The sequence below is a fragment of the Beta vulgaris genome, chromosome 7 (genome assembly GCF_026745355.1).
Source record: "Beta vulgaris subsp. vulgaris cultivar EL10 chromosome 7, EL10.2, whole genome shotgun sequence".
Taxonomy (NCBI): Eukaryota; Viridiplantae; Streptophyta; class Magnoliopsida; order Caryophyllales; family Amaranthaceae; genus Beta; species Beta vulgaris.
The window spans coordinates 30654022-30677760 of NC_079208.1; the positions used below are offsets into that span (position 1 = coordinate 30654022).

Consider the following 23739-nt stretch of genomic DNA (forward strand, 5'->3'; position numbering starts at 1 on the left):
CCTCCTGCTACTGATGTTCAGCAAAGTGGAGACAAATTATTTCTCAAATGTAATGTGCAGGAGAGTCCCCTTCTTCGTCTGCCTCTGATATTGACAACTTAAACAATACTGCAAATGGTGACAAGGCTGCCCAAGTCAGAAGTGGCGGTTCTCCTCAACTTGCAGCAAACCTTGTCATTGCGGCGAGGAACCGTCCAAACTTTTCAAGGCTTCTCAGTTTTGTAAGTTTACCTTTCACCTGTCCTTGATGTAGTATGATTGGACCAAAAAACAACACAAGTTCTCCGTGGCTTTACTGAGTAGATCCCCATTATATGTTGAGATTATTTTGAATAAAGTCAAATTGGAATGATTTTTAACACATTGTTGAAAGTTTAATTTATGTAATACTAAATTTATCTATATATACTTCTTATCAAAGAGCAAATAACTCCAAAAAATTTCTCCAGACTAGCAAAAATGAAGTGTAAGTTGGTGATGCTATTACTTGGTGCAATTTATGAGTTCAAATTATTCTGCACATACTACTAATACTGATAATTTCTATCCAATTTTCCTAATAATGATGATATGATAACAGTATGATTATCATCATTGTCTAATCATAGTAATGCTTATAATAATATTAATTTATATGTATATTATTATTGTTGTTGTTAAATACAAAATAGCGTATCTTTTACAAGTTATAGAGACTATAGTTCTTGTGTTCTTTTTTCATTTTATCAGCTAACTATTCCCTCTATATGTGCTCTTTACATTTGCCTTTTTGAGAGTTGAAGTTTGAATGTTTCTATTTTTGGTGATAATTTATGTATGTGGAAAACCACTATTATGGGGGATCTTCTTAGAATCTTTCAGTGTGGAGTTCCGAAAATCAGCTTTCCATAATTTTCATCTTTCACTAATGCATAATTAGAGATATTGATGGTCAAAAGTGTGCATTTGAGACTTTTAACATTCCAAATGTAAAGACCCAAAAAAAAAAGGAAAAGTACATAAGGAGAATTACATGCATAAACACCAACGTTACCCAATGTCTTCAAAGAGGCTCCTGCCCTGGACAGGCTTGGGATGTCGAATGTACCCAGTTCCTTACTGGCATTTTATTTGCTTGGCCAACTGATATACCTTCAAATGACTCCAGAAGCTAATTTGTTAGCTTATCAATGGCTGGAAAGGCCATAAGCTGATCCCACTAGCTTGTGAGATCCTTATGTACATTAGCTCATCTTTCTGTCAAGCTAATGCCTTGAGCTAATTAGCGAACACCAAGATTAAATATTTGACCTAGGTCGTCATCTCATGAGCTCAATAAGCTACAAGCCATTTCAAATCCTGTTATTCTATTTCCACACGCTGCTGACTTGGAGAATTTACATTGTTTTCTCATAGGAACTCTGTAAAGTTAATGTCAGTGTTATGCCCTGATAGGTGATCTTTTGCAGGCTCAGGATGTAAATTCTGCAATGGAAGCTTCAAGAAAATCACGCATTGCTTTTGCAGCTGCTAATGCTAGCATGGGTCAGGCAGATTCAAAAGAGGGAATCACTTCTATTAAGAGAGCTCTGGATTTCAACTTTCATGATGTAGATGGACTACTGCGTTTAGTACGGGTTGCTAAGGAAGCAATTAACCGTTGAGATGTTCAAGCATATTTTACACTTAGTGTTATCCAGAGGAAGGTTTTCCTTTCTTGGAAGCAACTGTCTTGAGGAGGAAAATTGAAGGTGGATTTGATTTGTTGCCAGATGATTATTTCCTCAATGTCACCTCATCCTTCATTTGCATAGTTGCAAGTGGTGCTATATGGGCCATATATCATCTTCAGCTGCTGCATCTGATGGACAAGAGACGTGTTGCATGCTCTTGCAGATGGTGGTATTAAGACAGTGAATTACGTTTCTTGGGGTTACAGTAAATTAGAAGTTTTTTGGCAGCAAATCACGCTTGGAAGGGATGTCAACTATCATTCTTCGTTTTACATCTTGTTTAGACAAGAAATCCCCAACTTGTTATTTATTTCATGTATAGTGTACATAAACAAAAGAATAGGACATGAAATAGCATATTGTCTTTGGAGCTCTCTGGGTTACTCTGACTGCACCATCACTCTTCTTTCTTAACAATCCCAGAGGTTAAGGCATGATGATAAATTGAGGTAGCTATTTTTCTGAGGCTCATGATGCTTTATGAGGAGTGTAATCCAATCATTGTTTTTCTATATATACTGATGTGTGCGTGCTTTCTTTTCTTTTCATGGCAGTGCTTATATGATCCATAAAGAAAGGAGGCAAGTAGGATGACGCACCGAGTATGTGCATGTAAATATGGTGTAGTTTTCACAACACGTTAAAGCTGTTCTATAATGAAGGTAAGTCTTTGTAGGATGTCTTATTCTAAAAAGTTTGGTCGATCATTGTTTGTATGAAGCTATAGATTTTTTTATTCTTATCGGCAGACAGGCAGCAACATTTTCCTTACATATTTATGAGGAAACGCCTTGGAATATGCTTAGTACACTTCAAACAATTTTAGCTGGAGTAACTTACATTGAAATCGCTCCTGCAGGTAAAATCAGGCTTCCTTCTCTCTAGATTCACTCTAATTTTGTTCTTTTTGTAATTAAACTTCAAATACCTGAAAGTCTTGTTTGCTTTTCATGGAGAGGATAGGATAGGATAGTATCATTCTGATATTTTGTTGTGTACATCTTCATTGTTCAATGCATATGCATTTATATTTGTTGGGACTATAAACTTCCTTGTACTAATCAACAGCAATAATGATATCAAACATAAAAAAAAAAGTTGCATATGGCAAGTAATCATAGTTGAACTTGAAGAGACTAGAACTGAAATGATGCAGAAGCATATAATCATTTAATTTAGGGTGTGTTCTCTTCACCTTTTAAAAAGTAAGTTTCAGGGTTGATAGGTCAAATGTAGGCTGATCAGATCCAATCATGTGTATACATAAAGTAAAATCAAGTCTGATCGAGTCCAGTTAGGTCTGATAAGTTAGTTCATATGAGTTTAGATGAAAACAACGCACGCTTGAATAATTGTTATATTTAACACTTCTTTTCACATTTTCCCTCCTTTTTTAGGTTAAGGTTTCCGTTTTTTTTACTTGCAACACTTTCCTAAAAGGATAATAATTGATTACGTGCAATACTTTCTACTTTTGCTTTTCCTTTCTCTCTATCTCTCTCCAATCATATGGGGCCCTCTCTTATTTTTCTCTCTACCTCTCTCCTACCCAAATTTTGCATTGGAGTTGACGAAAAAAAAGTGTTGCAAGTAAAAAAAACGGATGAAGTATTATTTTTCTCTTCTGAATTTGACAGACTAGTATTGTGATCATTGGCATAATAGGTCCTGAAAAATCCTTTTTTGTTTTGATGTTTCCCTTCCACACCATGAATTTTTGTTCATTATAAATTGTTTATGCTGTTAAATCTTGTTCTGACGAGGAATCAATTTTGTTGATTTTCAGCTATCTGCTGAAGTGTCCACTGTCAAAACTGTAAATTCACAAAATACCAATTTTTTAATCTCTTTTAAAGGTTTTCTTTCCCAATGTAAAACTGTAAATTCGTTGATTCTTTTCAGAGACATTATTGAAGTTGCATATTGTCTTCTTACCCAATGTAGATCTTGTCAATCTCTGAATACACTCATAGCAGCAGGTATACTATATCAATATAAGAAATTGTACAAATTCTCAGGCCTTATTGTTATGTATTCTAGTCGGGTATTTCATGTTTTCTCGGAGTTGTGGCGCGATTGCAGTTGGCTCCGCTTCTTATTGTTGAATGAGAAGCGACATTGTTCTCCAAGGATCCTTTCCTGCTTATTCAATGGAGGAACCGAGTGTTGTACCTATATTTCTTTTCGGGGCTGCGAATGAGAATTTTTCAGGATTGTGATAAATTTGCCTCGAACAAGGATCAGGCATAAATAGCTTTGAATTAGTGGTTGTTTGGTATATGAGAATTTAATTTCTATGAGAAGTTATCAATATAAAAAATTGTACAATTTTTAAGGCCTCTATTGTAATGTATTCTAGTCGGGTATTTCATGTTTTCTAGAGTTGTGGCGCGATTACAGTTGGCTCCGCTTGGTACTGTTGAATGAGAAGCGACATTGTTCTCCAAGGATCCTTTCTTGCTTATTCACTGTACGGAGGAAATGAGTGTTGTACCTATATTTCTTTTCGGGGCTGCAAATGAGAACTTTTTAGGATTGTGATGAATTTGCCTCGAATAAGGATAAGGCATAAATAGCTTTGAATTAGTGATTGTTTGGTATATATGAGAATTTAATTTCTATGGGAAGTTTTAATTCTAGGAAGTTATTTTCCTTACTTCCTAGGATATAGGCTTATTTGTGTTTGGTTGACATAAGGAATTTGCACTTTTCATGAATTGATGTGGGAATTCTGAATGACCAAGGGGTGGTTGGGTGAATAAATTCTCACGTTTTGTGGGAATTTTAATTTTCCAAGTAATTTTCATCGATCCCTTTTTCCCCACATCTTGTTAACCAAACAACTATCCATATAAGAATATCATGGAAAGGAACACGAATAGAGGGCAAAGTCACATCTCTGGACTTTTGAGGGACGTTTTATTTCCTACTTGCAAGACTTCTAGGTCATGACCTTACATAACTGATGTATTTCTGTCTAGCAAATTTAAGAACAACATGCTAATTCACGTTTGCAATGTTAAAGATTCGACTTATGTGTTTTAAGGTATAAAGATTGTAACTTTATGTAGGATATGCTTTATTTGTTCCCTTGAGAACTAGAGGATGTTTCACTAACCTTGATTAGGAGATGCACACAAACCTCGATTTCTATGTTCTTGGTTCACAATCAATAGTCAATGCGAAGCATCCAAATAAACTCAAAACAAAACGTATTAAGACTCCTAGCTAAGCTTAGCAACTAAACAACCAGCCCCTTGTGATGACTATGTCACACGGCATTCTAGGATAGAGTTCAAGACTCATAGTCAACATAAACAACTAACAAGGCTCTCTGATTAAGGGAATTAGACTCCTGAATATAATCGGATCTCTTTCATCATTTCACACGCCTTACACAAGAAAATGAAACAACAAAACGAGTTATAAAGCAAATAAAATACATAGTTTCCTAACAGAACTCATAACTACATAAAGTGTCCTAACAGAACTAGAACTTATAATAATGATGCCTTCACACACACACATCATACCCCCCCCCCCCTCTTAAATTCAACTTGTCTCAAGTTGCATCTAGACATGGCACAAGATCACTCGCATTTAACGTAGCACAAATGTCGTTTGTAAGCAACACCTTGTAAGTCTCATAACTAAGCTTCTTCACTACCTTGAATGGCCCTTCAAACACAGGCTCGCCATACTTGTGGTTGATATGTAACTTTTGTGCTGCCAGTGAAATCCATATCCCCCTTGTCCAAGTGTGGACTATTGCGCAAGTGCGGCTGCTTTGCTCGTCTTTCCTTCTTGTTATTAGACACATCCAAGACTTCTTTCCTGCAAGAACTTAAGCATACATGAGGCATATCTACAATATCCTTGCTCGAACTTGGTGTGCTCGGTGAAGTAGCACTAGGACCAATAGTAGGCACCAACATACCCTTTGGAGGCATAGGCTTCAACCCTATTGGTTCCCCATCTTTCAAGACTGAGTATATGTTGTCTCTTCCATGATGAATCATGTTTCTATTCCACTGCCATGGGCGACCCAACAACAACGAACAAGCAGTCATAAGAACCATGTCACACCACAGTTGATCTATGTAGCCACCTACGCGAAAAGAAACTAACTGCTTGCCTTTTCACCTAAACGTCGCCCTTCTCTTCCAACCAACTCAGTTTATATGACCTAAGATGCTCTCTAGCAGGTAACTTTGCATCATCCACCATAGACAAAGCACACACATTAGTACACAATCCACTATCAACAATAACTGAAAACAACTTACCATTGATAAGGCATCTAGTATAAACAAATTCTCCCTTTGTTCACGTTCGTGTGTTTGGTGTGGTGTAGCCATTAAAGCTTTGCGCAAGATATAAATTCTATGTTCTTTCTCTACGTCTTACATTGGAGTAGCTTGTCAAACACTCTCGTTCACCACATCCTCCAACGTTTCCACCCCTTCATCACACCCTACAGCAGCCAAGAGTTACTGATGATTCTCTTTCATAGTTTACTGCCCTTGTGTCAAAGTTTAACTCTTTTTTTTGTTACCCTAGAGCTAGATGAAGATGCACCCTCATTGTTAGGCTTAGAGGCAGCATCTCCCACCTTTGTTCCTTCGACCCTTGGCGCCATCACACCACTACTCTCCCTAGCCCTTGGTTCTTGTTGCCTCTCCACTTTCTTGGCTAGATAACACAAGTCATCAAACGTCTCATATGGATAGTTCCTCAAAATCAAAAATTTTCTTCTTGAGACCAAGAAGGAACTTGGCGGATTTTTTCTCATCTTCATCCTTGCAACACAAACTCCGAAATATGTGCTTCTACACTCAACTGATTTCGTTGCAAAGAATTCAATTTGATGAAGAGTTCATGCTTGTAAGTCCTAGGACGAATCTTTTCTTCATCTTGGCACGCAATTTTGTCCAAGATGCTAAGTCCTCCTTCCTTTACGCCTATTTTGATAACTATCAAGCCAATCACTTGCATACTCCGTCAACCTCAAGATCAACATTGCAATCACCCATCTTCTTATGATAAAAAAGACGAGTGATGCCCCTATCCCAATTCAAGAAAGAATCTGGACCCTTTAGGCCATTAAACTCGGGAAGATCTCCGAGTTTGACGTCCTCATCTCTCCTGCCTCCATTAGGAGAAGAACCACCAGTAGGGTTGTTTTTCAAGATAGTAACTTACGAGTTAAGTCACGCATTTATTCACTAAGAAACGCCATCTGCTCGGCCAAGGCAGTCTCAATTGATTTTTTCCCCTTCATCTTATGAAACAAGAACAAAGTAAAGTGAAAGGAAAAAAAATCAGCCTTCCCCAAAGATTTGAAATTTTGAGAAAAATTTTCTCTAGCTCTGGATACCAAATGATGTATTTGTGTCTACTAAATTTAAGAACAATACTCTAATTATTATAATATTACGTTTGTAATATTAAAGATTCGAACTTTATGTGTTTTAAGGTATAAAGATGGTAACTTTATGTAGGATAGGCTCTATTTGTTCCCTCGAGAACTAGAAGATCTCTCACTAACCTTGATTAGGAGATTCACACAAAACTCGATTTGTATGTTCTTGGTTCACAATCGATACTCAATGCAAAGCATTCGAACAAACTCAAAACAAGGCGCAACAACTGATTTTTATTATTGATGATAAACATATTTATATAATTTATAACCTAAACAAAGTTCTAAACGAACCCAATTAGCTCAGCAGATAAGTATTAAGACTCCTAGCTAAGACAAGCAACTAAACAACCAGCCCCTTGTAATAACTATGTTACACGACATTCTAAGATAGAATTCCAAGGCTCTAATCAACGTAACAACTAACAAGACCCTATTATTAAGGGAATTAGACTCCTAAACATAATAGGATCCGATCCCTTTCATCAATTCACATGCCTACCACAAGGAAATGAAACAACAAAACGAGTTATAAAGTAAATAAAATACATAGTTTCTTAACAGAACTAGGGAGCTACATAGAGTGTCCTAACAGAACTAGAACTTATAACAATGATGCCTTCACGCACACATCAATAACGGAGCAATACCCGCTCTAAACACTAGCTTAAAAAGCAAACTCGCTTTGTGAATGTTGTTCATCACTGCTTACACAACTACTTCCCTTCTAAAACTAAACTTTTAATACTTATAAGAAACTTATACTCAAATATATATGAACCTTATACTCAAATACTTAATGGTATCGACTTTTAAAACCAACTTAACTTATCAAAACAAGTTTCGTAAAACAAGCTTGTTATGTCAAGTTCAACTTTTTCTTTTTGGAAAAGTGACTTAACAACCAGGAGAGGATGTTGAGATTAGTCGAGGTAATTAAAGGAAGTGTTTATCATGAAATGGCAGCATGTTAAAATTTTATAGGAAAGGCTCTTATATATATGAAAATATTATACCACACAAGTAAGTATATGTCAATTTTATGGTTTTTGATTTTGTGTTAAAGGATAGCGGTTTTTATGCGAAATCACTTGTAACTCTTATGTTTAGCCAAAGTTTTGGTGTACAACTTAGTAGATGGATAGGTTCAATAGGTGTTCATCACTCAAAAACATTTTTTACTAACTCGGGTTCATTAAAGAAGCAACTAAGCGGAAACCGGGTTTTAAAGTGTTCTTTACTTCTCCAATGGAGGTTGTACGTGGCATATGATGGGGAAACAAAGCAAATTTTTACTTGATAATCAAGATATGAAGTTTCCATGAGTATATCATGAAAGGTCGGCAACAATTGAGTCCATTAATCTAGGTACAACCAAGGTAGCATTAAGGTTCGATCGATTTTAGAGGAACTTGACATGTAGCGATTTATATCTCAGAAATCATTACCAAATATTCACATGAATACTTTGAAATCAACTGATTGCCTATTATTTACAAATTAGTAGGTTTTCATCACAAAATATACTCGACCACCACGCAATTTTCACAAAGCAAATGCTACACAAACAAATTAAGAAAGCAAGGGTTTTAAGGGTGGTCCTTGTGTACCTTAATCTGGTGTTTAGGAATCAAATCTTCTTTAACCACTTTTATCACTTCTCCGGCAACTCCTGGACCTTAGCTAAAACATTCATAACTTAAAATTCTAACCCAAAGAAATCAAGTTTCAATCTAATGAACCTCATAAGTGTTGGAATTCAGCGACAACTCACCTTTCTTGATTTTCCTAGATGCTAATGAAACTAATGATTACCCATATGGATAACAACTAAACAAGCCTAGGACAACAATTGCATGCAATATTTAGAGCTAAAATCCAAAGGAAACAAGCTGCCACACGAGCCCCTATAGTTCACTAGAAAGGGCGTGAAGAAGATGGAGGATTGTGATGTAATTTTTGTTGTGTTTTGTGAGATGAAATATGATGAAATGAATTAGGAGCCTTGGTCACATATATATGGAGAATGGGTAATGGCAAAATCATCATTTCCCATGCTTAGGAACAAACCAGGATTTTCAAGGCTCTTAACTATGGATTATCTCCTCCATCGCTTTCGAATCCTTAATTTTCTTTACTAAATTTCCCAAGCTATATTGTGCACCTTAATGGAATTATCTTGAATTAATTAGTCCTTAATCTCACTTACCCGAATAACTTAAAAAAACGATATCAATAACTACTACAAATCCCATAATTCCGGAACGATATTTAATGCTTCTAACGTAAATCATGAATTACTCAATTATCACATAGCTCATGTTATTAGTTAGCTAATAACACATAATATCCACCTTTGCAACAAAATTCACATAGTGGTCACCTTATTTCATCAATTTTTATTAAAACATAACAATTGCAACTTAAATAATTATTAGCCTAATAATCTCGAATTATCAATCTTAATCCTAGCTTAAGAAGTTAGGCTATTCCATCACTTATTATACCTTGAACGGAGTGGGGAATTCTTTTGAACGGTTAAAAGAAAGTGTAATTATGTTAATCAAGAATTTTGACGCAACAATAATTTTGTGGGTGTATAATTTGACGAGGAGTGAACTACTTGTATAAATGGCAAACAAATAATAACTCCTTTATAAATTGTGTTGCAAGTTATAACATTTAAAACCTTGGAAACTATACTCTCAGATATATCATTTCTGAACGATAGAGCCTTGTAAGAATGGTAATGAATATAATAAACCCTAACTTGTATCCTAATTTTTTGATCCAGACTAATATACATCTTGAAGTCATGTGAAATAAAAATTGTAATTATCCTAATTTATTGATCTGGACTAATATGCTTGATGTTACTGCATTACCAACTACGACACTTTACTAAACATCACCTTTCAAAATATTCAAAAGGAAAATTTTCAAAAATTTACCTTTATTTTATAACATAATTTTTTCAAAAAACTACCTTATACAAATTTTCTTTCAAAAAAATACCTAATATAATATGATGTTTCAATATACTACTATTTGATTTATTTTTTTTTAACGTTGACTCTTAAATAGCAGTAGTCCTAGGTGTTGTTGCCGGTGGGCAACAAATAAAAAAGAAAAGAGAAGAACAAAAATGGAGGAGAGAGAAGCTAGCGGGAGAGGGTGCTCGTTAAGAAGAAAATGAAACGCGGGGCCATTTGGCACCCTATGTGGGTTATCAATGGTGCTTGGGTTGTGAAATCAAGGTAATAAGTAGCAATGAACCTGTCACAAATGGTTGAACCCTCATTTAGTAGTCAATTGGTAGTATTTGAAAAAAATTGTTGTATAAGGTAGTTTTTTTAAAAATAATTTTAAAAGGTAGTTTTTTTAAAATATGTTTATTATAAAAGGTAGTTTTTTAAAATTTTGCCTACCCAAAATACCCCTATTCCTTCTCCCTCTTCCTATTCCTCTCTCCTTTCTCCCTCTACCTATTCCTCTCTCCTTTCTCCCTCTTCCTTTCCCTCTCTATCTAAAATTTCATACAACTTCTTCATATGTGACAGAAAATGGAAGATTGAGACTCCAATTATTGTGACTTTCCTCCCTTTCCCTCTTCCTGTTTTCTCCATTTTCCTATGAGGCTGTGATAATATCTTCAATTTGCTTCGATGCAACCAAGACTACAATTACTGCAATTTGGATCAGTTAGGTATTTCTTGGTTGTGTATTACGTAATGGAAACTGGTTATACTTCGAAGCAATTTTGTGAAGACTAGTTGTTTATTTATTTTCTTTTTAGGAAATTTTCTTATTTTTTTTTGTGTATGAATGTTAGGTACCACAAATTTTGCTTCATTTTTTGTGTATTTTTTTTAGCACATTTGTGCAAATTCGTTCAGTATTATATTTTGCGAAATTGGTTTATTTTACCCCTAAATTTGTGCAGTTTTTTTCCTTTTTCACATTATTTGGCTAGAATTTCATAACAAAATGAATGAAATAGCTTTCCACTTCATGTATAATGAATAAAATTGTTGCTACTATTTCATATAACCGGGATGAAGTGGTTACTACTGTTTCGTTTCATGTAACTAGAATGAAATGGTTGCTACTGTTTCATATAACTGGGATGAACCAACAATATTTATTTATAGTTGAACGAGTCTAAGTATACATCTTATTATTGGAGAAAGCTTTAAAAATTCAGAGAATAAGAATTCTCATTGTTGGACAGTAATATCTAGACTTGTTCATTAAGAGTTTTAAAAATTATAGTATTATAAATTTCGTTGAACAAGTTTAAATATACTTGCAAGAGTTTTAAAGAAGCTAAACTACTGAAGATAGCTTTAAAAATACAAAGAATAAGAAAGATGATACTTTGCAGATAATACTACTTTCAGGCTTTCAACACCCATGTCTGACATCTTCTAGTTGAACAATCACATTTTAGGTTCACATATAATAACAGTAATAAAACAGTCAGCAGTAGATGTGATTTTCAGAAGATTGAAAAAACAGTACTACTCAATGCTTCTCATGACCTCTCTCCTCATGAATTAGTGCGGATGTTTAATTTATTTTCCTTCTTTTAGAATACATATTTTGGCTCTAAAAGTAGTTAATAATCTATATGGGCTTAGCAACTTGTTCTAACATTAATGTTGCTAGCAATGATGAATAACTAAGGTAGCAATTGATGGCAATGATAAACAACTAAGAGCAACTCCAATGGTGAGTTACAACACCTTGTAGCTTGACTTGTCACATTAGCCTTTTAAGCAATATTGTTGTTTATCTACAAAGTCTTCCAATGGTAAGCTACAATAAATTGTTGCTTGAATGGTCCCACATCTCAATTAATATTTTCAATTGTAATTGTTTATTCAATTATAATTAGATAGGGAAAAAAAATTGATGGAGATGCACTCACCAATCATATGAAGTGTGAGCATCACTTTCCTTTTTTTCCAATATCAAGCCATAGGCCTTTTCAAAGTCAAGCAAGTAGCTCGGTGGAGTAGGTGTTGCTTCCAAGTATCAATCATCTTGCTCCAATGGTTGAGCAACTTGCTCACTTGATAAGTGGACTTTAGGTTCACTTATTTGCATTTAGTTTAGGTCATTTAGATTCATTTTAGGCCATATAGTTCCCTTTTTCTTCCCCTTTTCCATCATTTCTCATATTCTCATGTTTAGCATTTAGTTTTAGTTTTAGTTCATTTGCATACTATTAGGTTGCATATAGGTCATTTCATTTGCATGTGCATTCTACCCCCCTCCTCCATCTAATATGTTCTTGGAGTGTTTTGAAGCAAAGATAAGCAAGGAAGAGGCTCCAAGCGCCCGAGGAAAAGAAGCGGGCGCCCCATATTAGATGAGGCAAATGACAGTAGCATGGAGCGGCCCAGGAGCGGTGCAAGAGCTGGCGCTCCAAGGCTCTCACTACTTGGCAGAAACTTGGAGCGGCCCAGGAGCGGGCGCTCCAAGCCCGGAGCGGGCGCTCCATATTGCCAGGAGCGGGCGCTCCAACGCCCAGATACTCCGTTCTTTTTGTTTCGTCTTTTACAACTTTGCCCTTGTTTCTACGGGGTATAAAACCAATTTTGTAATAATTCTAAGAGTAAACTTTAATTTTCTAAAATTAATTAGTTCTAATTAGAGAAAGTTTTTAGAGAGAGAAGTAGAATTTAGAGAGAGAAACTATATCTAAACTTTTGAATGTGGGTTATTGAAGCTATTTCAATGGAGTTTTGCATTTGAATATCATCCATCTTTGAGTATTTCTTCTATCTTTTCTCTTATTTGCTTTTATGTTTGTTTTATCTTGCTTTGGAATTGATTAGTAGTAATTAGTTGATGATTGGCTTATTAGATATGATATTCACTATTGTTGCTTCACCATTGTTGCTTCAAGCTTTTTATTTATCCCTTTCCATGGCTAGTGAGTAGATTAGTAACTAGGGGAAGGGGATGACCTTGCTAACCATGAGTTGGCCTTAAAAGTCAAGCTTGGGGATGCGCTTTGGGTGAGATTATGTTGTCTAACTAATTTGATTGCCTTGTTTATTTGATTGGTCACCATTTGAACTTGTTGTGGAAATCTAAGGTGAAGGATTGAGAAATGAAATCTTAGATAGACCTTTAGCTAGATTATAGGTTGGCTTCACCATGAGAATAGGTGTTTGACTCCCTAGGACCTCGTTTGGATCACTATGAGTTGTGGAAATGCTTGATTAATTGATTTTACCATAAGAATAGGTAAAATCGGTTGGTTAAGTCCCCCTAATTAGCTCGAGAGAGTAATTGGGAAGCATTTGAGTGATCGAGTCCCCTAATCGACCCTATTGAATCCCCTTGGCTTGACAATTTGGTTGATAATCTGTTAGCTCGTGAATCCCCTATCCCTAGTGTCCTTTTAATATAGTTTAATTCGGATTATTTAATCTATTTGTTAGTTTCTTAGTTCCTAATTTCTTAGTTGTTCACTAATTTCAAAAACCCCAAAAATAGGCTTAGCTCGCTAAATAGCATTCAACCCTTGATTAATCTTTGCTTCCTTGTGGAGTCGACCCTTTCTTACCCTATATTAGGCTAAGTTAGGTATTTAATTTGGCAAGTGCAACGACCGTATCAAATTTGGCGCCGTTGCCGGGGAAGCAACGGATTACATTGCATTGAATTGTGATTTTTGAGTCTAAGTCAACTCTATTCCCCTCCCCTTTTCCATTTTTATATTTCTTTGGTTACCGATTGGTTTCTTGCTACTTGGTGGTAAACCTTTGTGTTGCTAATCTCTCCCTTTAGCTTTTGTGTTTGCATGTCAAGAAGGTTACGAAGTGATCATTTGCTTCCAATCGACCACAATCTTGAGGGCACTCTACGGGAGTTGAGGAGGATTTTTCGAGAAACAAGGGTGCTAGCTACTAGTGAGGAGCAACCGGGGGAGGTATTTGAGGAAGATCAATCCGGTTCTTCTACTTCTAGTATCATGGCGGAGGGTCCACCCCCTCCAAGAGCTTTGAGGGACTATGGTCACCCCGAAGCATTTGAGCTCAAAAGTGGGATACGAAGGCCGGCAACTATCGCTAACTTTGAGTTCTCTCCACATTTGATTAGAATGATCAAGCAAGAGCCTTATGGAGGATTTCCTCATGAGTGTCCACTTGACCATTTGGCAAACTTTCTTGAGCTTTGTGCCACGGTCAAGCAAAATAATGTTAATCAAGAGTTCGTGAGGCTTAATCTTTTTCACTTCTCTCTCACGAGGAAGGCCAAGAAGTGGTTACAGTCTCTTCCTCCCGATTCCTTGACTACTTGGGCACAAGTGACAGCGGCTTTTGTTGATGAGTTTTATTCTCAAGAGAAGACTTCCGAGGCTAGGAGGAAGATCTCTAATTTCATACAAGATGAGGATGAGAGTTTGAATGAGGCATGGGATAGGTTCAAAGACCTCCGAAGATCGTGTCCGCACCATGGGTATAGTCAATGGATGTTGATGCGAAGCTTCTATGATGGGTTGCTTCCCATGACTAGAGCTAGTCTTGATTCCGGAGTGGGGGTCAACTCACCAAACTACCGGTTGATAACATTGAGCCCACCATAGAGGAGGTTGTGAGGCATTACTCTTGGGGGAATACAAGGTCTACAAGCAAGAAGGCTAGTGGCAAAGAGAAGTATGATGTAGATGCTATGGATCATATCCATGCCAAGCTAGACACTCTAGCTAAGAAACTCGAGAAGGTGAACTTGGCATCCCCAAGCCAACCACCTTCCCAAGCTTTCTCTTGTGAAATTTGTGGGGGAACCGATCATGCAAGATCTTATTGTGGAGGATCTACGGAACATGTCGCATGGGTTGGTGCAAGGCAAGAGGGGCCTTCAAACTTCAACAACCAAGGGAGGTGGAACAACCCCTCTCAAGGATCATGGAAACACCCTCCACCACAAAATCACAACAACTACACATCCAACTTCCGACCACCCGGTTTCAACCAACCACAACAAAGACCACCCTTTGAGCCTAACCAACCAAAGCCTTCATCACTTGAGTCTACACTTCAACTTTTCCTTTCCCAACAAACCAAGACCGATACCGATAATGATAAGAAGTTTGGGGATATTCACTCTTCCTTACAACAAATGCAAGCTCACAACAAAATGATTGAGACCCAACTTGCTCAAATTGCCCAACAAGTAAGCAACACCACTTCCCCCTCTACTAAATTTCCAAGCCAACCCGTGATTCACGAGCATGCCAAGGCCATTACTTTGAGATCTGGAGCAAATTATGAGGGGCCTAAGATGCCTAGTGAGGTGAATGAAAGCCCGAAAGTTGAGAAAGAGGGGAGTGAAGGTGAGGTTGAGAAGCTTCTTGAAGAGGTAATAGTGGAGGATGAAAGTGATGTTGTACCGAGTCAAGAGAAAGAAGTTCATGAGCAACGCAACGAGGCTAGTCAACCGACACCCAAAGCTTATGTGCCTTCGGTTCCTTTTCCTCAAAGGTTAGCTAAGAAACAACTCAATGACAAATTCATGAAGTTCTTGGAAGTCATGAAAGGACTTCAAGTGCATATCCCTTTCCTCCAAGCCATGTCTTAAATGCCCACTTATGCCAAGTTTCTTAAGGAGCTCCTCTCCAATAAGACCAAGCTCGAGGAAAGTGCTACTATTGCTTTGACCGCCGAAGTTAGTGTCGTACTTCAAAACAAGCTCCCCAAGAAGCTTGAAGATCCGGGGTCATTTTCTATTCCTTTGAAGATTGGGGACTTGGAGCCCAAGAGGGTCTTGGCGGATTTGGGGGCGAGTGTGAGTTTGATGCCCTTGTCCATAGCTAAGCAACTTAATTTTGAACTCAAGCCTACAAGGAGGGTCATTCAACTCGCCGATAGATCGGTGAAGGTTCCTATTGGAGAGTTGGAGGATGTGCCGGTCCAAGTTGGAAGGGTCTTCATCCCATGTGACTTTGTGGTTATGGAGATGGAGGAAGACTCCCAAGTCCCTCTTATACTTGGGAGGCCTTTCCTTAAAACGGATGGGGTTCTTGTTGATATGAAACGTGATGTGCTTACATTAAGGGTAGGAGATGAGAGCATGGAGTTTTCTTTCAAGCAATCAATGAAGTCTCCAATCATGGAAGAAGTGAAGAGAATAGATAGTTTTGATGAGGAGGTCTTGAGTTTGAAGGGTATGAGGAATAAGAAGTACCCTTTGGAAGATGTACTTTTGGGCGAGGATTTGGAGGATAATGAGGAAGGGGAGAACTTCAAGCTTGCCATGGATGCCTCTCCAACCTATTGTGCCAAGGAGAAGATCGAAGCCCTTGAGGTGCCTTCACCTAAGGAGGAGAATTCTAAGCCTCCTCCCAAGGTAGAGTTGAACCCCTTCCCCCTTCTTTAAAATATGCATTTCTTGGTGAGGGTGAGACTTGCCCGGTGATGGTCAATGCTATGCTTGAAGGCACTCAACTTACTCAACTTCTTGATGTCCTTCGGGAACATAGAAGTGTCATTGGGTATAGCATTGAAGATCTCAAGGGGCTAAGTCCTACCTTGTGCATGCATAAAATTCATCTTGATGACGATCATGCTTCTTCTATTGAGCCTCAAAGAAGGTTGAATCCCAATATGAAGGAAGTGGTCAAAAAGGAGGTCTTGAAACTCCTTGAGGCGGGGATAATCTACCCTATCTCCGATAGCCGGTGGGTTAGTCCCATCCATGTGGTCCCTAAAAAGGGAGGCATGATCGTCATCACCAATGAAAAGGGAGAGCTAATCTCTACTAGATCGGTGACCGGGTGGCGTATGTGCATTGATTACCGGAGATTGAATAAGGCCACCCGGAAAGATCATTTCCCCATCCCTTTTATAGATCAAATGTTGGAAAGGTTGGCGGTCATTCCAATTTTTGTTTCCTTGATGATTATTCGGGGTTCTTTCAAATTCCCATCCACCCCAATGACTAAGAAAGGACTACATTCACTTTTCCATTGGTACCTTTGCTTATCGAAGGATGCCATTTGGCTTGTGCAATGCGCCCTCTACATTCCAAAGATGTATGGCCGCCATCTTTTCGGACATGTTGGAAGACACCATTGAGGTATTCATGGATGACTTCTCCGTGGTAGGTTCATCTTTTGACGATTATCTCAAGAACTTGAAAATGTGCTTCAAAGATGTCAAAAGATGAATCTAGTGCTTAATTGGGAGAAATGTCACTTCATGGTTGAGGATGGCATTATGTTGGGACACAAGATCTCCCACAAGGGAATTGAGGTAGATAGGGCCAAGATTGAGGTCATAGAGAAGTTACCCCAACCTACTACGGTGAAGGAGTGCGTTCTTTTTTGGGTCATGCCGGTTTCTATCGTCGGTTCATAAAAGACTTCTCTAAGATTGCTAGGCCCCTATCTAGCCTCTTGCAAAAAGATAACGAGTTTGTTTTTGATGATGCTTGCATAAACGCTTTTGAGACTTTAAAGCATGCCCTTATTTCCGCCCCCATTGTGCAAGCTCCGGATTGGAGCTTGCCTTTTGAACTAATGTATGATGCTAGTGATTATGCAGTGGGAGCCGTTTTAGGGCAACGAAAAGAGGGAAAGCTTCATGTGGTCCACTATGCGAGCAAGACACTTGATTCGGCTCAAAAGAACTACGCCACAACGGAGAAAGAGTTGTCAGCGGTTATGTTTGCCTTCGATAAGTTTCGGCCTTATCTTGTGTGCTCCAAAGTGGTAGTGTACACGGACCACTCGGCAATCAAATATCTTATGTCCAAGAAAGATGCGAAGCCGCGATTGATTAGATGGATCTTGCTCCTCCAAGAATTTGATATTGAGGTTAAGGACAAGAAGGGAACGGAAAACTTGGTGGCCGACCACCTTTCACGGTTACCTTTGATTGAAGACTCCCCTCCCATGAGCTTCCCATTGATGATAGCTTAAAGGATGATCTCTTATACTCCGTCAAAGCCCTTGATGTTGTAGCCTAAAAATCAACGGCTCTGGTACTGACACGTGGCCTCATCTGAGCCCTACATGTGGCATATATGCAGGGGAATAAAAGTACAAAAGGGCCTGAAGGTGCAGGCCTAAAAGTACGTTTCTCTGAAAACGTACAAAAAGACCTTCTTCTGGCCCCAAAAACTGTACTTAGGCCCAGTAAGTCTGATTTACACCTTTATATGAAAGGAGGTGTACTGACCAGTTAACAGCTGCCACGTGTCCCAAAACTTTGATTAGCCAATCAGATGCTCCCAAATTAGGGTGACATCAAGGCACAGCAGTCATTTCAAACAGTATAAATAGTCCTTGATTTCAGGGTGAAAGGTACGTTTTTCAGAGCATAGTACTGTTACTCTGTCATAAATTCTTCTCTCTCTCTCTCTACTTTCTCTCTCTAAAAGTTCCTTTACATCCCTGACATCTGACTTAAGCTCGGAGGGGGAAATACCACCCAAACCTCCAGGGTGGGTCCCTTTTGTGCAGGTTGCTGGTCAGGAGTTTGCTTCGGGATTTGACCAATCATTGTTGCACAAGTCTCCAGTTCTAAGAACCTATCTTTGGGAGTTGTGATATAAATTGCTAGTTTTACACTACATAACATTTGGCGCCGTCTGTGGGGAGACGCAACAATGACGGACTGTCACTCTTCGAATGTGGCAAGGAACAGAAGTTTTAGAGTTCAGGTGGATGATACCGTTGATGACGAGAGGCCACCTCGAGGCAGGGATCAGGGCCATGCTGCCGTTCACCTCGAGGGTAGGACTGTAACTCCAGTCATCCAAGAAAATCTTGACCGTCCAGTGACTGCTGGTCATTTGGAAAATGTGTTAAATGACTTCCAGGCCAGGATGGCCGCTGTTATGGAAGAGCAGATTAAGAACAACATGCTATTTTTTCAGATGAGTCCGAGAGAAGAGGCAGCTGCGCCACTTAAAGGGCGATCCCAAGAGGGTCGTCCAGGACCTAGTCGGCCACCTCGGCCAGAATTGACTAAGCCGCCTTCCAAAGGAAAGCAGCCGGCAGTCAGTGATTCTAGGAGGAAGATGGACTGGAAGCTGGTGGTCCGTCCAGCAGATAATATCCCTCCTACTGGTCACATGATGGAGACTGATGCCGGGAGTACTTGGAGGCCAAGAGGGCGCAGCGCAGCAGCGTTCAGCCTCTGGCTCCACGCCATATATGAAGGATCCGTCCTTAAGGCTCCCGTCCAGAACAGTGGTGCGAAGCCGTGGTCCATCCGCTTTCCAGCCCAGGCAAGAGAAGACAGTTTTGCAGCCTATGGTGTACAGGCGTCAAGCCTTAGCTAACACCTCATCTAATCCGGTTTTAAAAGAGTACCGTCAGGAGCACATACCCATTGAGGGGCAGGTGGCGGCACTCCAGATCAATTGGCCCACTCCTTTCTCGGTCAGGATCATGGAGTCCCCTCCTTGTTAAGCTCCCAACCATTGATCCTTTTGACGGAACTACTGATCCGGACGATCACCTATCAGCTTACAAGCATCAGATGTATGTCCAAGGGGTGGACGATGCTACTTGGTGTAAGAATTTCCCAGCTACTTTGAAAGGAGTAGCGCAAAAATGGTTCAACAACTTGCCGCCTAATTCAGTGAATAATTTTACTGAACTTAGTATTCTATTCACCAGTCACTTTGTGGCTAATCGGCAAGAACAGAAAACAAGCATGCACCTGGGTAAAGTCATCCAAGGTCCTAAGGAAGCCTTGAGAGGTTATGTGAAGAGGTTTAATCTGGAGGCGTTGCAGATCCAAGATCTGAATGCGGGTGTGGCGTTTGACGCCTTCATCAGAGGTCTAAGACCAGGAAGTTTTAAGTTTGATTTGGTAAAAAGAAAATCACTACTTTGACGGAAGCACTGAGGGAGGCTGAAGCATTCATTCATGCCACAGAGGTCTGTGCTGAAGCAAAACAGCCAGAAGTGAAGAAAGTGAAGAAGCTGTTCAGCCAAAAAAGAATCCGCCCAAGAAGGCTGAGACTTGGGCCATGACTTCTATGACCACTTCGTCCAAGAGAAGTAGGCGGTCAGAGCCGGCGGCCTCAGTTGAACCAATAGAGTTCAACAAAGATCAATATTCCATTTTGATGGAAATAAAAGATCAGCATGAACTAAAGGCGCCGGCCGAGATGAAGACGCCTTACCGTAACAGGGACAAGAGCAAGTATTGTCACTTTCACAAAGATTGTGGACATGAAACCAATGAATGCAAGCATTTGAAGCGAGCACTAGAAGAGTTGGCTCGAAAAGGAAAGATGAACAATTACCTACCCTCGTCAGGAAGGAAGTTTCAGAAAAGGGATAACCGTCAAGGAAGAAAGATGGACGGAGATAGCACGGATGATGATGTGTGATGGTCATCTCAGGAGGATTTGCAGCTGGAGGTCCGACAAATCGCGGCCACAAAAACTATTTGAGGGAACTCAGCCAGGTTATGCTCACCAACCAGGCCGAGTCTGATCCTTTTCCAAAAATAGTGGTCAGCGAGTTGGACCGGGGGAATATTAGGACGCCTCATGATGACCGCTGGTTGTGGAAATGAAGATTGCCAATCTAAGGGTTAGGCGAATTTTGATTGATACTGGAAGCTCAACTGACATCATCAGTGCTGATTGTTTGTCTCGTTTAAAGTTTGACAAAAACGATTTGATGCCGGTCAATCATCCTATAATTGGTTTTGGGGCGGGGTCATACACCCTATGGGAACCGTCACCTTGCCCGTCAGAGTTGGAGAAAAAGATGCGGCCAGGACGCTTTTTGTGAAATTTTTGGTAGTACGAGACTTGACAGCTTATAATGTCATTCTCGGGCGACCTACCTTAAATCACATCAAGGCCGTCATTGTGACCCATTTAATGCTGATGAAGTTTGAATGTGATGGTGGGAAGATTGGATCTCTTTATGGAGACCAGCAAGCTGCCAGAGAATGCTATCTCACCACACTCAAACCATCATCTTGGAAGGAAAAAGCAGAGTGTCCAAGGGCACAAGGAGATGATTCGGCCAAAAAAGTTAAAGGCCAGATTGTGAGCTTAAGGAGGAAATTGAGAAGGTTCAGGAGTCGCCTCTTCCTGAAAGCAATCCGTCCATGCTTTTGCCTAGCAAGAAGAGAAAGTGTTTGGCTATTAAGGAAGAAAAGCATTCATCTGAGATAATGGCTATAATGAGTCTGGGACTAGAACGTCCAGAGCCTGTGGAAAGTCCAGTAGAGATTTGCTTGAATCCAGAGCGTCCGGAAAGGACATTGAAAATTGGATCAGTTTTGAGATCGGAAATTCAGGACGCCTTAGTTGCGTTGCTGCGAGAATTTGAAGATGTGTTTGCCTATGCTGTAGAGAGATGCCTGGGATAGACCCTGAGGTGGCCGTCCATAAGCTCAACATTGAGCCGGGGCAAAAGCCTATTCGGCAGAAGAAGAGGCATCTGGGGCCGGCCAGAAATAAGGCCGTTGAGAGAAGTTCAAAAGCTGCTAAATCTAAATTCATCCGGGAAACATTACCCAGATTGGGTAGCAAATGTTGTGATGGTTCCAAAGCCGAATGGCACTTGGAGGATGTGTGTTGATTATACAGATTTGAACAAGGCTTGTCCTAAGGACAGCTTCCCGTTGCCAAAAATAGATCGTCTGGTTGATTCTACGGCCGGCCATGCCCTCTGAGCTTTATGGATGCCTACTCTGGCTTCCATCAGATTCCTATGTGGCCGGATGATCAAGATAAGACTTCCTTCGTTACTGAGAAAGGGCTGTATGGATGGCTCAGGATGCCTTTCGGCCTAAGAAATGCTCCGGCTACATTTCAGAGGCTCATTAATACAGTATTTCAGCCGCAGCTCGGCCGAAATATGGAAGCTTATATAGACGACATGATCGTCAAGAGTAAAGAGGAGAAAGATCATCTGGACGATCTGAGGGAAACCTTCCTCACCTTGAGAAAATTCAAGTTGAAGCTTAATCCGCAAAAATGTGTGTTCGGCGTAGTTGCTGGGAAATTTCTGGGATTTTTGGTTGATCAGAGAGGGATTGAGGCAAATCCCGACAAAATTCAGGCTATTATGAATATGTCTTCGCCGTCCAAAGTCAAAGAAGTTCAGAGGTTGACGGGCTGTTTGGCTGCTCTTGGACGGTTTCTCTCAAAATCAGGAGACAAATGTCACCATTTCTTTGCTACTATCAAAAAGAATGCCAAGTTTGAGTGGTCGGAAGAAGCTGAGTTGGCCTTCAGCAAGTCAAAGACCATCTTCGGCAGCTGCCTAGGTTGATCAGTCCGGCCGAAGGTGAAAAGTTGTATGTATACCTGGCTGTATCACCTTCGCAGTCAGTGGCAGTCCTCTTGGCTGAAAGAGACGCGGTGCAAATACCCGTCTATTTTGTGAGCCATGGCTGAAAGATGCTGAGAACAGATATTCACCATCGAGAAATTCGGCCTGGCCTTGTGTGATGGCTAGCCGGAAGTTAAGACCTTATTTCTTAGCTCACAGCATCCTTGTATATACAGATCAGCCGCTTAGGCAAGTGTTGCATAAGATGGATGCCTCTGGCCGAATGTTAAAATGGGCTGTTGAGCTGAATATGTTTGATTTAACATTTGAGCCTAGAAAGGCAATCAAGGGCCAAGCTTTGGCTGATTTCATCGTAGAGCTTACTCGGCCTACGATAGAAAGCGTCCAGGATCCAGCAGCAGGAAGGCGTCATTGGACCCTTATGGTGGACGGATCCTCAACTGCCAACGGATGTGGGGCAGGAATCATTTTTCAATCTCCAGAAGGGGATAAGTTTGAATATGCTATGAAATTCAAGTTCCAGGCGTCCAATAATGAAGCAGAGTATGAAGCTCTCTTAGCCGGCATAAAAATGTGTAAAGCGGCTGGGGCCTTGGAAATCGAAGCTAAAACTGACTCTCTGCTGGTTGTCAGTCAGGTCAATGGTGAGTTTGAATGCAAGGAAGCGTCCATGAGCAAGTATATGAATTTGGTCAAGGACGAGATCAAGTCTTTAAAGAGGTTCGTCCTAGATCAGGTGCCCAGATCAGAAAACCATCAAGCTGATGCCCTCTCTAAACTGGCCAGCTCGGCCGAAGGTGACGTTCCTAGAACAGTCTTTTGGGAGGTGAAGGCGGCCAAGAGCATTGAGGCCGGAGAAGTGTTGTTTCTCAGCCGAGATGATGAGTGGATGAGTCCAATCATTGAGTTCAAGAAAACCGCGCGCTCTGCTCTGATCCCATTAAGGCCAAGTATGTGAGAGCTAGGGACAAGTGGTTTGAATTGTGGAATGAGACCTTATACAAAAATCCTATAATCGGCCTCTTCTCAAGTGCATCAGCCGAAAGGAAGGTCTGGACGTTTTGAAGGAGTTGCATGAGGGAGCTTGTGCTTCTCACATTGGAGGAAGAGCTTTGGCAGAAAGGGCTCTCAGGACGGGCTACTTTTGGCCGTCCTTAAAAGAAGATGCACTCCTCTATGCCAAGAAGTGTGATAGTTGCCAAAAGCATGGTAATATCCATCAAAAGCCGTCCAATTACTTGACGCCCATTCTCTTTCCTCTTCCCTTTGCTAAATGGGGGATGGACTTCTTGGGCCTTTTCCTATTGCTG

The 23739-nt window shown here is 39.9% G+C and overlaps 1 protein-coding gene and 1 non-coding gene across 5 annotated transcripts in view; one reads left to right on the plus strand and one right to left on the minus strand.

Moving 5' to 3' along the window:
- The window catches only part of LOC104898933 (hypothetical protein), a 16998-nt gene extending 12610 nt beyond the window's left edge, over positions 1–4388 (plus strand). For 2 of the 4 annotated variants that reach the window (XM_010686063.3, XM_010686067.4), the window contains exons 10-14: positions 61–221; positions 1449–2161; positions 2267–2374; positions 2462–2571; positions 3499–4388. In XM_010686063.3, coding sequence (XP_010684365.1) covers positions 61–221; positions 1449–1643 — 356 coding nt within the window. In that variant the 3' untranslated portion in view covers positions 1644–2161; positions 2267–2374; positions 2462–2571; positions 3499–4388. The remainder of the gene's footprint in view (positions 1–60; positions 222–1448; positions 2162–2266; positions 2375–2461; positions 2572–3498) is intronic. The other 2 variants (XM_010686066.3, XM_010686064.3) reach the window with 2 other exon arrangements.
- A 10119-nt stretch (positions 4389–14507) lies between these two features.
- On the minus strand, positions 14508–14614 carry LOC125492202 (small nucleolar RNA R71). The gene has a single exon (XR_007268646.1). It is a non-coding gene; the product is annotated as a small nucleolar RNA R71 (small nucleolar RNA).
- Positions 14615–23739: the final 9125 nt, after the last annotated feature.